Source organism: Papio anubis, chromosome Y (genome assembly GCF_008728515.1).
Source record: "Papio anubis isolate 15944 chromosome Y, Panubis1.0, whole genome shotgun sequence".
NCBI lineage: Eukaryota > Metazoa > Chordata > Mammalia > Primates > Cercopithecidae > Papio > Papio anubis.
Genome location: NC_044997.1, coordinates 951114 through 964288, shown reverse-complemented (window position 1 = coordinate 964288; position 13175 = coordinate 951114). Strand labels below are relative to the sequence as shown.

The window sequence follows — 13175 nt, the reverse complement described above, 5'->3', positions numbered from 1 at the left end:
GGTGGCCTAAGGTACAAGGTATCATCTCGGCTTCATCCTAACTGGGACAACAGCACGAGGGTGTAGACGTGATGGAACAAGCTCTTTTCTATAATTTTACAATATGTCTGGTAAGAAGTGGGAAACTTTCTTTTGTTCTTGTGCCATAATTCTGGGAATGTCCCCTGAGCTATGCCAAGTTTCACAAGAGGCCAAAGAATGGTGTGAATGTTTGGGCTGGGCTGAGCACACCTCACACCGGCAGTTCTCAGAATCACCCTGCCAGGGACCTGGGGAGATGTGGAACCCCAGGTCTCACCCCCAGACATTTTCATTCTGTGGTGTGAGGTGAGGCTCATGAGCCTGCATCTTTAACAAACTCCAGGGTGATGCTGAAGGACCCTGCCTTCAGGAGTTCCGGGGCTCAGAGGACAGCAAGGCAGGGCTGCTCGGGGTTCCCTGCTCTCTGTCCCAGTCACCCCTTCCGCAGGCAGATGCTAGCCCAGATCCCATTCCTACAGGAAACTGAGTCATTACCCCCCAGCGCTAACGTGGAAACACCGGAAACTGACTTAGCGGCCTCAGCACTTTTTCCAACTTCATGCCAGTCACTCCCCGACTGCTGGTCTCCTTTCAAAGTGGTCTCTGCCCTGCAGTTTTGGGCTTGCTCGAAATAAACCCTCCGCCGGTCCCAACTATTAGCAGTTCACGGAGCCCTGTGTGTCTCTGTAAAATGACGCAAGGCCAACACACACACACACACACACACACACACGCACACACACACACATTTAACAGGTCAGTTTGTTGACTACAGCTTTGTTATTCAAAGTAGTTACATTTTATAAAGTCTCAGTGAACACTGAATTAGTGAATAACTATTGCTCCTAGGTAAAGCCAGGATTGCGTTCCCAGAGGTCATCAACCAATCACTACCTAAGTGCGTTTTATGTGGGTTTCTGTTTAAAGACAACATAGTGAATAGACATTGTGGAGTCACTCATATTGATCTCGAAGCCAACTTCACTATAACTCGTGCCTAAATGACGCTCATCAAATGTGTATTTTCCCCATGAGACTGTGCCACTTTCCTGTACTTAGGGACGCTAGGTAGCATGTCAGCACTGACTTGGGGATACTTGAAAGCGCAAAATCACTGACAAAAAGCACGAAAACACACAACACAGGACACCGAATAGACCTGAAAAGAACCCTGTTGACAGTATGTGCTGGCCTGAGAAGGCAGTGTCTGGCTTTGCTGAACCTCAACTGAGAACATGAGCTACTGAGAACCTCAATTCTGGCCGGGCGCGGTGGTTCACGCCTGTAATCCCAGCACTTCAGGAAGCCAAGGTGGGTGGGTCACTTGAGGCCAGGAGTTCAAGACCAGCCTGGACAACACGGTGAAACCCTGTCTCTACTAGAAACATAAAAATTAGCCAGGCATGGTAGTGCATGCCTGTAATCCCAGCTACTTGGGAGGCTGAAGCAGGAAAATCACTTGAACACAGGAGGCAGAGGTTACAGTGAACCAAGATCACGCCACTGCACTCCAGCCTTGGTTACAGAGGGAGACTCCATCTCAAAAAAAATAAAAAAGAAAAAAGAAGTTCAATTTTTTTGCTGTTCTGTGCATGAACAAAATCGCCAAGGATAAGGAGAGGAATATAAAAGGTAACTATTGGGTCCTGGGCTAAATACTGCAGTGATGAAATAATCTGTACAACAAACCCTCATGACATGTGTTTACCTAAGTTACAAGCTTTCACATGTATCCCCGAACCTAAAATGAAAGTTAAAAAATAAATAAATAAAATTTTTAAAAAGACCGAGTGCAGTGGCTCATGCCTGTAATCCCAGCACTTTGGGAGGCTGGGGCGGGTGGATGACAAGGTCAGGAGATAAAGCCCATCTTGGCCAACATGGTAAAACCCCATCTCTACTATAATACAAAAAATTAGCCGGGCATGATGGCGCGTGCCTGTAATCCCAGCTACTTGCGAGGCTGAGGCAGGGAAATCACTTGAACCCGGGAGGCGGAGGTTGCAGTGAGCCGAGATCATGCCACTGCACTCCAGCCTGGCAAGAGAGTGAGACTCTGTCTCAAAAAAATAAATAAAAATAAAAATTTAAATGCCGGGAATGTTGATGTGGGGATGACAAATACATTTTAGCAAGTAGGCAAGTTCACAAAATACAGAATCCTTGAATGATGAAGATTGCATGTACATAGGTTAAAACAAGTTAATAACAGTATTTCTCATGGTGTCCAAAATATATCATTGTCTTTCTCAGAAAATTTAAAATCCCTTCCCCTCTGCAGCATCTTGTGAATTAGGTTGTTACACCATGGGACTGATACAGGGGTATCCTGGGGGTGCAGTGGGGGGGGGGTCACAGAATTTGGGCCCCTCATCTGCCTCACTGGATCCTCTACCTGGCCATGAAAGCCTATTCCTTCTTTCCGAACCCGGAAAACTTCTATTCACCCCTCAAGGCCCTAGGAGAATGTCACCTTCTCCAGGAAGCCCTCCATGATCCTCTCCCTGGCCAACCTGAAGCACTTTCTCACAAGCATTACCAGAGGCGATTTGTAAGCATATTACAGTTTAAGGAGCACAGCTCCAGACCCCAGTTCCTAACTCCAGTAGCAAATTACACTATCTGTGGGGTTTTCCTAAGTCCTCATGCCCAGGCTAATTAAATCAGAAACTTTCCAAGGTGAGATGCAGGTGTCTATATTTTAAAGCCTACCCACGTGATGCAAACGTGTGGTCAACTCTGCAGGCAGGGACCTGTTACGGATCTTAACTTCCTTAATATCTCTTAAAATAGCTTGTCTCTTTTCTTCTATCTCCGCTGACTTATCCAGGCTCTGCCAAAAATAGCCCCAGCCCCTCCCACCTGTTCATGCTGTTATCCAAAGAGGGGCCTTCAGCAAGTTAAGTGTCCCTGCACAGTTGTCCGCGTCAAACCCTTCAGGGGGGCCTAAATCTGCACTCCTCAGCAATGGCAACAGAGGCTGCCCACCATCTGGCCCCTGCAGCTCCTCTAGCCTGAGATGAACTGCAGCTGCCCCATCATCACTCTTACTGCTTTGCTACCAGGCTGAGACACCCTTCCTCTTCCTTACATCTGGCTTGCTCTGCTCATTCTTGGAAGCTCAGTGTCCAGGGAGGGCCCCTCATGGGAGAACTCTCTCTGACCCCCTGAGCAAGTATGGTCCCTGCTCTGTGCCTCCACACATCCAGGCCTTCCATCCACAAAGAACAAAAAACAGGGACCAGGTATGTCTTCTCTGGGCCCACAGCAAATAGCACCAAGAGCACATTTAACTTCAACCTATGTTGGCTGAAGGAATGCATGAGAAAGCCATGGACTGGGAGGGTGGATGGACGGGCAGGTAAGTGGATGGATGGGTGGGTGGGTGGATGGATGGATGGATGGATGGATGGATGGATGGATGGATGGATGCATGCATGGATGAATGGATGAATGGGTAAATGAATGGGAGGATGGGTTGATGGATGGATGGATAAATGGAGGATGCATGGATGGATGGATGCATAGATACATAAATGGATGGGTAAATGGATGAAAGGACACATGAATACCTAGAACACGGAGACCCCGAGGAGCTGGAGAGGCCTCAGTGACTGGTCTGAGACAAGTTCGCCATCAGGATTCAAGGGAGTTCTCTTCCATATCAAAATGCCCATCACTGGACATTCTCCTCCCCTTCAAGTCACACTAGTGGTGAAGGCAGGCATCCCTCAAGGTCCACAAGGCCGTGCCTGGGGAGCTCTGTTCAGCTCACACACGCAGCCACCAAGTCCCAGGCCCAGCAGCCCCTGTGCCCAGGTCTCGCCACCGACAGAGCTCATGTCCACATGCATTTTTCCCCATGCTGACCACGTGGTCAGCAGCAAGCTCCTGAACTCTCTGACCCCAGTGTCTTTATCTACCAAAGACCCATGAGAAATATCTCAAGGGCTCACTGAAGATGAAATAACAAACTGAATGCTCTTTGAAAAATGTAATCCATGGCACAGACGTTCACATCCGAGAAGCAGTCGTGGGAAATCTCATGTAGGAGGGAAAAAACAGAATATCCAACAAAATAACAATGATTCTTGACAACTCAGTCACACATGAAGACCCTCCAAGGGGCTTTTAAAAAATTCCTAATAGCGGGATGCAGTGGCTCCTGCCTGTAAACCCAAGACTTTGCCAGGCCAAGGCAGGTGGATGGCTTGAACCCAGGAGTTCAGGACTAGCAACATAGGGAGACCCTGTCTCTACAAAAAATGAAAAATTTGGCTGGGCGTGCCGGCTCACGCCTGAGGGAGGCTGAGGCAGGAGAGTCACTTGAACCTGGGAAGCAAAGGTTGCAGTGAGCCAAAATTGCGCCACTGCACTCCAGCCTGATGACAAAGCAAGACTCTGTCTCAAAAATAAAAAATAAAAAAAAAATAGGCTGGGCAGGGTGGCTCACGCCTGTGATCCCAGCACTTTGGGAAGCCGAGGCGGGCAGACTACGAGGTCAGGAGTTCGAGACCATCTTGGCCAACATGGTGAAACCCCGTCTCTACTAAAAATACAAAAATTAGCCGGGCGTGGTGGTGCGTGCCTGTAGTCCCAGCTACTCAGGAGGCTAAGGCAAGAGAATCGCTTGAACCAGGGAGGCGGAGGTTGCAGTGAGCCATGATTGCACCAGTGTACTCCAGCCTGGGCAACAGAGCAAGACTCTGTCAAGACTCTGTCAAGATGAGGAGGATGAGGAGGAGAGAAGAGGAGGGGAGGGGAAGGGAGGGGAGGGGAAGGAAAAGGAAGGGATAAGGAAGGGAAAAGGAAGGGACGGGACAGGAAAAGAAAAGAGAAAGGAAAAGAAAAGATTAGCCAGGTATGGTGAGGCGTGCCTGTGGTCCCAGCTACTTTCGAGGCTGAGGTGGGAGGACTACTTGAACCTAGGAAGTTGAGGCTGCAGTGAGCTATGATTGTACCACTGTACTCCAGCCTGGGTGACAGAGCAAAATCTTTTCTCAAAAATATTTTTTAAAAAATTAAAACGCCTAACATGTCTATAAACCAGACTACCCAGGTAACCCTGGGCAAGAGTGACGTTTCCAAGCTTCCTGCAATGGAGTCAAAGCTGAGAACCTCGGATCTAGATCAGCAAGAGCCACTGGAGGGTGGTCAAGCAGGTCTGTGTCTCAAACCGTCACTCAGAAATCAGGAATGCAGGAGGGATGGGCATCACAGTTACTGGTGTGTTTTTAGCCTGGACTCTGTAGGATTAAAATATGTCCACCAGCCTGGACAACAGAACGAAACTCTGTATCTACAAAAAAGATAAAAATTAATTGAGTGTGGTGGCACGTGCCTGTAGTCCCAACTACACAGAAGGCTAAGGTGGGCAAATCACCTGAGCCTGGGGGTTCGAGGCTGCAGTGAGCTGAGATCACACCACTTCAGCCTGGGCGACAGAGTGAGAGCCTGCCTCAAAAAAAAAAAAAAAAAAAAAGATTGCAGGCTGAGCATGGTGGCTCACACCTGTAACCCCAGCACTTTGGGAAGCTGAGGCAGGAGGTTTGCTTGAGCCCAGGAGTTCAAGACCAGCCTGGGCAACATAGTGAGACCCTGACTCTACAAAAAGATTTTTAAAATGAGCTGAGGGTGGCACATGCCTGTGGTCCAGCTCCTCGGAAGGCTGAGGTGAGAGATGCACCTGCACCCAGGAGGTCAAGGCTACAGTGAGCTACAATCGTGCCACTGCACTCCGGCCTGGGCAAGTCTAAAAAAGAAAGAAAAGAAAAAAGATTGCAAGCCACTGCCCAGTGATATGTTTATGATATGATGCGTGTCTAGGGGCTTGTAGTTTAAGAGTAGAAACGGCTTCCCATAGGTGGCTATAGCTGTCCATCTTGTCTGTCTATTGGATGCTATGTTAGCACCAAAGGACCACAGCCTCTTGAGTAAAGATATCAACATAGAGGGCCTCTACCTTCATGGCCACCTCGGCAGGGTCTCGAAAGACAGGTGTTCATACCCATCTCCTGCTTGCCCAGATCCAAACCCTTCCCTGTCCTGCTATTCTATTAAATGCCTAACACTTCTCTCTGAGTGTGTCCCTTCAATTGCTGAGAATATTTTGTGCTGAATTCATCGAAGACAGCCCTATGTGAATTCATATGTAGAACCCACCCCATTTCCCCCAGAAGAAGACAGCGAGCAACAGCAGCGGAAGACGCCGACTGGCAATATTTGGCTTCTGGCGGTAGTTATAACATCTGTATGCCTCCAAGCCCATTGGCCCTAAAAGACAATGCAGTGTGTTTATTCTTGTCATCATTCCAGTCCATCGTGTTCCTGCAGAAACGAAAGCTCCTTCTGCTCAGCATCCCCTCGTGGATTAATGCTTGCCAGGGTGCACTGGGACAATAATTTTGCAGGGTCAGGCAAAGCAGAAACAAACAAGAGTCAGGCTATCCAGGCTCCGGTGTCTCTGATGAGTAATGCCTGCAGAACCCCTGGAATGCAACAGCTCTGGCCAGTCTGCTGCCTCCTCAAGAAGGGCTGTTAGTTCAACCAAATACATTATTGTCAGCTTTTAAAGAGCGCTCTTGGAGCAACGGCTTTGCTCCCCGAAAAGCTGCAGAAAATCAGAGTCTTTCAAGTGCTTCTCAAAAACAGGGGACCCACCCCAGCCCATGACACCACTCAGTTGAGAAATCAAAGCGAATTAAAGGGGTTTGCAATCGCTTTCAGACCCATCCAACTGCCGTCCACAATGACGAACATGTATTATATGTCAGCCCAGCCCAGTCCACCAGGGCAGAGGGAGCGGAACAAAAGCTTTGCCCATGTGGCTTCTTTAGCAAGGCTTTCCATGCACCCTGTGGGCGTTTTATCCTCTCCTCTGTTGAATTTTCTTCTCTGTCAGGCGGGTGGCTGCATGCTACTTTCACAGCCCACTTGAGAAACACTGGTTTGAATCTGACTCTGGGGGAGAAGAAAGGAAGTTTCTGGTTTCCTGCTCAGGGGAAATTTTAATACTATGACTAGGAGACCGTACAAGGCGTGGTGGCAACCCTGAGTCATACTAAAACAAAGCTGAAAAACACACCCATGCACCATCTCCTCAAAACTCACCAAGGAACCAAGCCAAGAAAGAATACTGAACAGCAAATTCACGAAGAGAATACTGAACAGCAAACTGAAAGAATACTGAACAGCAAATTCACGAAGAGACCAGAAGTCCTTCTGGTCTCTAGAGATGTGAAAAGATACTATCAGCTGGACAAACGGGAGTAGAAATTTTGGTGAGCTACCGTGTTTCAGACAAGAGACTGGGATAAATCAAAAAAGAACACACTTTGGCAGGCCGAGGTGGGTGGATCACCTGAGGTCAGGAGTTCGAGACCAGCCTGGCCAAGATGGTGAAACCCCGTCTCTACTAAAAATACAAAAATTAGCCAGGCACAGGTGGTGGGCACCTGTCATCCCAGCTACTCAGGAGGCTGAGGCAGGAGAATTGCTCAAACCCAGGGCTTGAGAAGGTTGCAGTGAGCCAAAGATCGCACATTGCACTCCAGCCTGGGGACAAGAGACTTACTTCATCTCAAAAGTATCAGCAAATCCTCAAGCCCTGGACAGCCTGAAGCCTGAAGCTACACCAGCAATGATGAGACCACATTCACAAGCAATCTGAACCCCACCTGCCCAACTGGGAGGACAGAGGTGAACCACGGAAGACAGCGGAAAATCCTCATAGGCCTGGACTCGGAACCACAGGATTCGGAAGGAACAAGCTTCATCAACCAGCCCTTCTCTGCTATTTAGTTGCTGCCCCTGAAGACTCAAAGTCTTTTGTCTTTCTCTGCCAGTTCTCTAAAAATGGACTGTTCTTTGTTGAGGATGCTAGAGCAGCTAGAATCCAAGCCACCTCCTTGAAAACTACCCATTTCTAGGTATCTCCCATGTATCAATGAAAAATGCATGTTAATAAAGTTTGGTTTGTTTTTCCCGTCTTTGGTTACAGGAGTCCCTTCCAAGTAAGAGCGCAGGACAGTTGATTTTTTAAATGATTTTTCAGGTGGCTCACGCCTGTAATCCCAGCACTTTGGGAGGCCAAGGTGGGCAGATCACTTGAGGCCAGGAGTTTGAGGCCAGCCTGGCCAACATGGTGAAACCCTGTCTCTACTAAAAGTACAAAAAATAGCCAGGTATGGTGACATGTGCCTGTACTCCCAGCTATTCAGGTGGTTGACACAGGAGAATTGCCTGAGCACAGGAGGCAGAGGTTGCAGTGAGCCGAGATCCTGCCATTGTACTCCCATACCAGGGTGACAGAACAGACTCATGTCTCAAAAAAAAAAAAAATTTCAGTCTGGGCAACATAGCAAGACCCTGTCTCTACAAAAAAATTTAAAAGTGGTCAGGCACAGTGGTATGTGCCTGCAGTCCCAGCTACTGCAGAGGCTGAGGTGGAAAGATTGCTTGAGCCCAGGAGGTAGAGGCTGCAGTGAGCCCTGATTGCACCCCCGTACTCCAGTCTGGACAACAGAATGAGACCCCACCTCAAAAAAATACTTTTCAGCCTGGTCAACATAGCAAAACCCCATCTCTACTAAATATACAAAAATTAGCCAGACATGGTGGCGCATACCTATAGTCTCAGCTAACTGGGAGGCTGAGACAGGAGAATCACTTGAACCTGAGATGGAGAGGGTGCCATGAGCTGAGATCGTGCCACTGTACTCCAGCCTGGGCAACAGAGGAAAATTCCATCTCAAAAAAAAAAAAAAAAAGACTTTTCCTCCTTCACACCCCTAAAGACACATGGGTCTTATTTCTTACTGTGTCTATAAATCACAAAGGACATGTAATTCTTTTCCCCTAAAGTAACAAGAGTAATTAGAAAATTTTCAGCAGGACTGAACACCAGCACAAGACCCATGTGGCTACTGAGACGTCTATCTCTCTGGGGGAAGATATCTAAGTCTGAAAACATTCCAGACAGACAGTATCCATGAAATCCCGCCATGATTCCTAAATGCTGAATTGGGAGAAGTATTGTATGAGCTGCATTTTTTTCTCAATGACAGCAGGTACCCACCACACAACCTTCAGGAAGAAAAGTGATTTCCAGACAAACAATCATTTACTTGAATATCTCCAAAGTGTAAAGACATGCATTTGTATTTGAACAGTGTCTCATACACAGAAGAAAGGAGAAAGAGCTAAAGCAGGAAGTTTTCTTTGTTTTTTTCTTTAAGACTGAGTCTCTGTCACCGAGGCTGTCGTGCAGCGACAAGATTTCAGCTCACGTGACGGCAACCTCCGCTTCCTGGGCTGAAGTGATTTTCCTGCCTCAGCCTCCTGAGTAGCTGGGATTCTAGGAGCTCACCACCACGCCCAGGTAATTTTTGTATTTTTAATAGAGTCGGGGTATTGCCATGTTGGTCAGGCTGGTCTCGAACTCTTAGCTTCATGTGATCCACAGGCCTTGGCCTCCCACAGTGCTGGGATTACAGGCCTGAATCACCATGCCCGGCCTTTAGTAGGGAGTTAAATGCAAAGCAATCAACTTTTATCAGAGCCAAACATGCTGGTGGAAAATCAAGGCAAACTCGCGGGATGATAAAACCCACTTCCGTGCTCGCTTCGGCAGCACATATACTAAAAACCCACTTCCTCTGCCCAGAAACATTCTCCTAATAACTTCCACACACACCCACACGGGCAGGAGACAAGAGCTCTGGAGAGTAAAAAAACGAAGCCCACGCTTGCTCCACTGGGGTGAAGGCATCCCGAAGAGGCCTGGTATTGTTCAAGAGATGTCGGTTCCGAAGTAGTTTGGAGTTTTTCAAACTGCACAGGCCGCTGTGCCTTTGCCCGGGGGCGGAAATCAGCCTTTGCTGGAGAGCACGGACGCATTGGATGTGCGCTGCTCTACCGTCTGGGACGGGGCAGCCCTGAATCAGCGCATACGTACAACTCCCAAGCCCTCCTCAAGGTTTTCCACCTTCAACACTATTGGCATTTGGGACTAGATGAATTCTTTGTGCTGGGGGCCGTTCTGGCCCTTGAAAGATTCTGAGCAGCTTCCCTAAGCTGCCCCACCCATTGCAGGATAGTAGGAGGTCCCACCCCAGGGTGGCAACCAAAAATGTCTGCAACCATCACAAAGTGTCTCCTCCGGGCCAGCGTCGCCCTGTGGGGACGTCCTGCTCTCTACAAAGCTGAAGCCTCCTCTTTTCCTCTATACACTTCCCTCTGTCCATCCATCCCTCACCACATCCCACCTGTACCCCTGAGAATTTATGAAGACACCAAGGAACACAGGGTCCCCAACCCTCTGAGATCAGGCCAGGGCTATCAGCACCAGTGTGAGAACCTACTCCAGGCTCAACGGGGTTGTGCACCTGATGCATATCGCTCGATAGGAAAGTGTGTTCTGAGCATCACCAACTCAGAAGTCAACTTTCCTAATGAAACAACATGTGTATTAGTATTACTGGGACAGGCTGTTTCTGTCTCCATCTCTAGCAGGGTCAGACTGGAAAGACGAGGTGAGAAGGGTCCCTCAGGGAGATCCATCAGTGCCGACGGCCAGGCCTTCCTCTGCAATTGAAGGACAGATTGGCCCCTGTTATCCCCCTGTCCCACTGCCCTTCCCTACCCACCCACCCCATAGACAGCTACGCTTCCCTTTACTCAAACATCAGCAGCTTGGAGTTCCTAAGCCCAGTATGCTTCCAAAATCAGGAGTTCCAGATGAACACTGCCATGGGTTTAAAAACTGTGCAACGCAGTGAGCCGACATCGCGCCACTGCACTCCAGCCTGGCGACAGAGACTCCGTCTCAAAAAACAAAACAAAACAAAAACAAACAAAAAAACTGTGCAACGACTTGTTTGGGGCTCAGAGAATATAAGGCTTTCCACCCACTCTCCTCCAAAGACCTGAAATGCCAGACCAGCCGGCAAAACTGTCCCCAGGGCTTCAAAACGTAGCCCAGCCCCTCACCAAGACTGACCACTGGGAACCCCGGAGTTATTTCGTGATGGAACTATAATGGTGCCTGTCGCCCTGTCTCCCATCTGCCTGTTCAGATGCCTCTGGTCTCCAGGAAACTGAATTCTTAGGCCACCAGAACTCCCTTGGATACATTTTTCCCTGACCCCAAGCACACAGTAGATGCAAAGGAAGGAAGGAACGCATGAAGGATGAAGAAATGCATTCGCAGAGAGACAAGAAAAAACCCTTTCATCTAAAGGGTGCCTTGGGAATCAATGCAGCTGATAAAACCCTACAGAGCCATCCCGTTGGTGGTGGCAGCTTGCCGGCAAGAAGGAAGGAAGGCAGGCCATTAGGAAGCAAAGGGAGAAACAGGAAGCTCTGCTTGGAACCTCCCCCGCAGGCTGGAAAATCCTCCCAGTTTTCCTCTGCAGAGCAGGCTTCATTATCTCTAACCTCTACCGAGTGAAAGCGCAATTTCCAGGATACCCGGGACCCCTTTAAACAGGGTGTAAATCCATTAGCAACTCCTCCCTGAAAATACAGACCCGGTCTAGTCACCACAGCTCCAGGCTGAGCTAGATCCCCTCAACACAAACCGGGCCGCCTCTGTCCTCCCCAGGGCTGGGCGTTCCCGCCTCTCCTTCCTAAATATGTCCAACCCTGATAAGGCCGGTCCTGAAGTCTACACCACCTGCAAGCCGGTCTACTTAAAATAGCCTGCCTACTTAAAAGCAAAAATGCACTGGCCACTGGAAAAAAGAATTGATAACACACCACATCCAGCAGGGTCCCGTTTCCCTTTCAAAGGGAGGGAGACAGAAAAACATGATTAGAGTAACAATTAGAAATAGGCCCGGTTTAGGCCGTGCGTGGGAGGGTGACCGTGGCTCGCTCCTCCCTGGATACTTTTTGTTTTCCGAATTCTCCACCGCTACAGATGGACAGTTTGGTAAGCACGCGTTTCTTTCGGCGCCCCGTGTTGCCTGGCGCACACACGCTGAAATGCCCAGAGCCTGCATCCACAGTATTTTGGAACATATTCAGGGCTCAAAGTGTTTTTCTAACTTTTCCTTCCCTTCCCCCCACCACCCGGGTCTCAGGCTCCCAGCGATTCCAAATTTAGGCCCGGGACGCAGGGCGTGGCTCTGACAGGCAACTCCAGGGAGGCTTCCGCGCGCGGCCTAAAGACGCAGGTCCCCAAACCCTGCGGGGAGATAACGGGGTGGGGTGAGGGGCTTATCCAAAGGGGCAGAGATCCGTAAGAAAGTCCCCTAGATTGGGAAGAATCGTATGCCACCTCTCCCAAGGCCCCCCCAAATTTAAGAGTTTACAACTCCGACAACAAACGCTGACTTTTCTCTGTGAAATGGCTCCAGGAAAAGCGTTGGGGAGCAAGTGGGGGCCTCCTCCGGGCCTGGGCCCCCGCGGGCACAGCACGTCCCGCTAGGCAGGGAGGAGGGTGCGGGTGTCCCCGCAACCCCGCATCCCAAGCGGATCCCCAGGCCCGGTCCGCGCCCTCTGCGTCCCGCCACCCGGATCCCTCCGCTCGCTCACCCGGGGCGGCGACCAGAGCACCCAGCAGGCCGAAGAGCAGCAGCGCCAGCGCAGCCCCGCGGGCCATGGTGCGCCCAGAGCGCGCAGGGACTGTCCCCGAATGCAGCGCGTGGGCGAAGGCGGCGGGACGGATACTCCCCCACGGGCCGGGTGGTGCGAAGCCCGAGGAGTACTCGAAGGGGGCGGGTGAGGGGAGCGGCCCTGCAAGCTCAGCCCCGGCTGCGCCCGCCCCGCCCCGCCCCGGCCTCCACGCGCGCACAGAAGGGGCGGGAACGCCGGGCCTGGGGAGGGGACAGAACGGGGAGGCGGGAGGGGATGGCCCCAGGCAGCACCGAGGGGAGCACGGGACACCCCCCTCCCTTTTCAAGAAGCTGCTCACGCCCCGTCACCCACCCACAAGGCCGTAGCCAGGGCGGCGCCGACCCGGAGCAAAGTGGACTACAACATTCTCGGGAAAGTGCGGGTCCCTCCCAGATTACAGCCCCCTGAATGCACGCCCCAGGGCGGCTCTTAACTGTAGTGGCATAAAACTGCCGCCCTTCTTGGAAACACAGAGCTCCCCCTTCCCCGCTCGCCCGTGCAGCCACTTCCCTTTCCCTTTAACAAGGACCCCCTCA

General features: G+C 50.4%; 1 protein-coding gene across 5 annotated transcripts in view; it reads right to left on the bottom strand.

The window, feature by feature from the left end:
• The window catches only part of LOC101026205 (CD99 molecule (Xg blood group)), a 47629-nt gene extending 34717 nt beyond the window's left edge, over positions 1–12912 (bottom strand). For all 5 annotated transcript variants that reach the window (XR_002519424.2, XR_001898601.2, XM_003917355.4 and 2 more), the window contains exon 1: positions 12559–12912. Coding sequence is in view for 3 of the 5 variants with exons in the window: in XM_003917355.4 (XP_003917404.1) it covers positions 12559–12625 (67 nt within the window). In the remaining 2 variants the exon portion in view is untranslated. The remainder of the gene's footprint in view (positions 1–12558) is intronic.
• Positions 12913–13175: the final 263 nt, after the last annotated feature.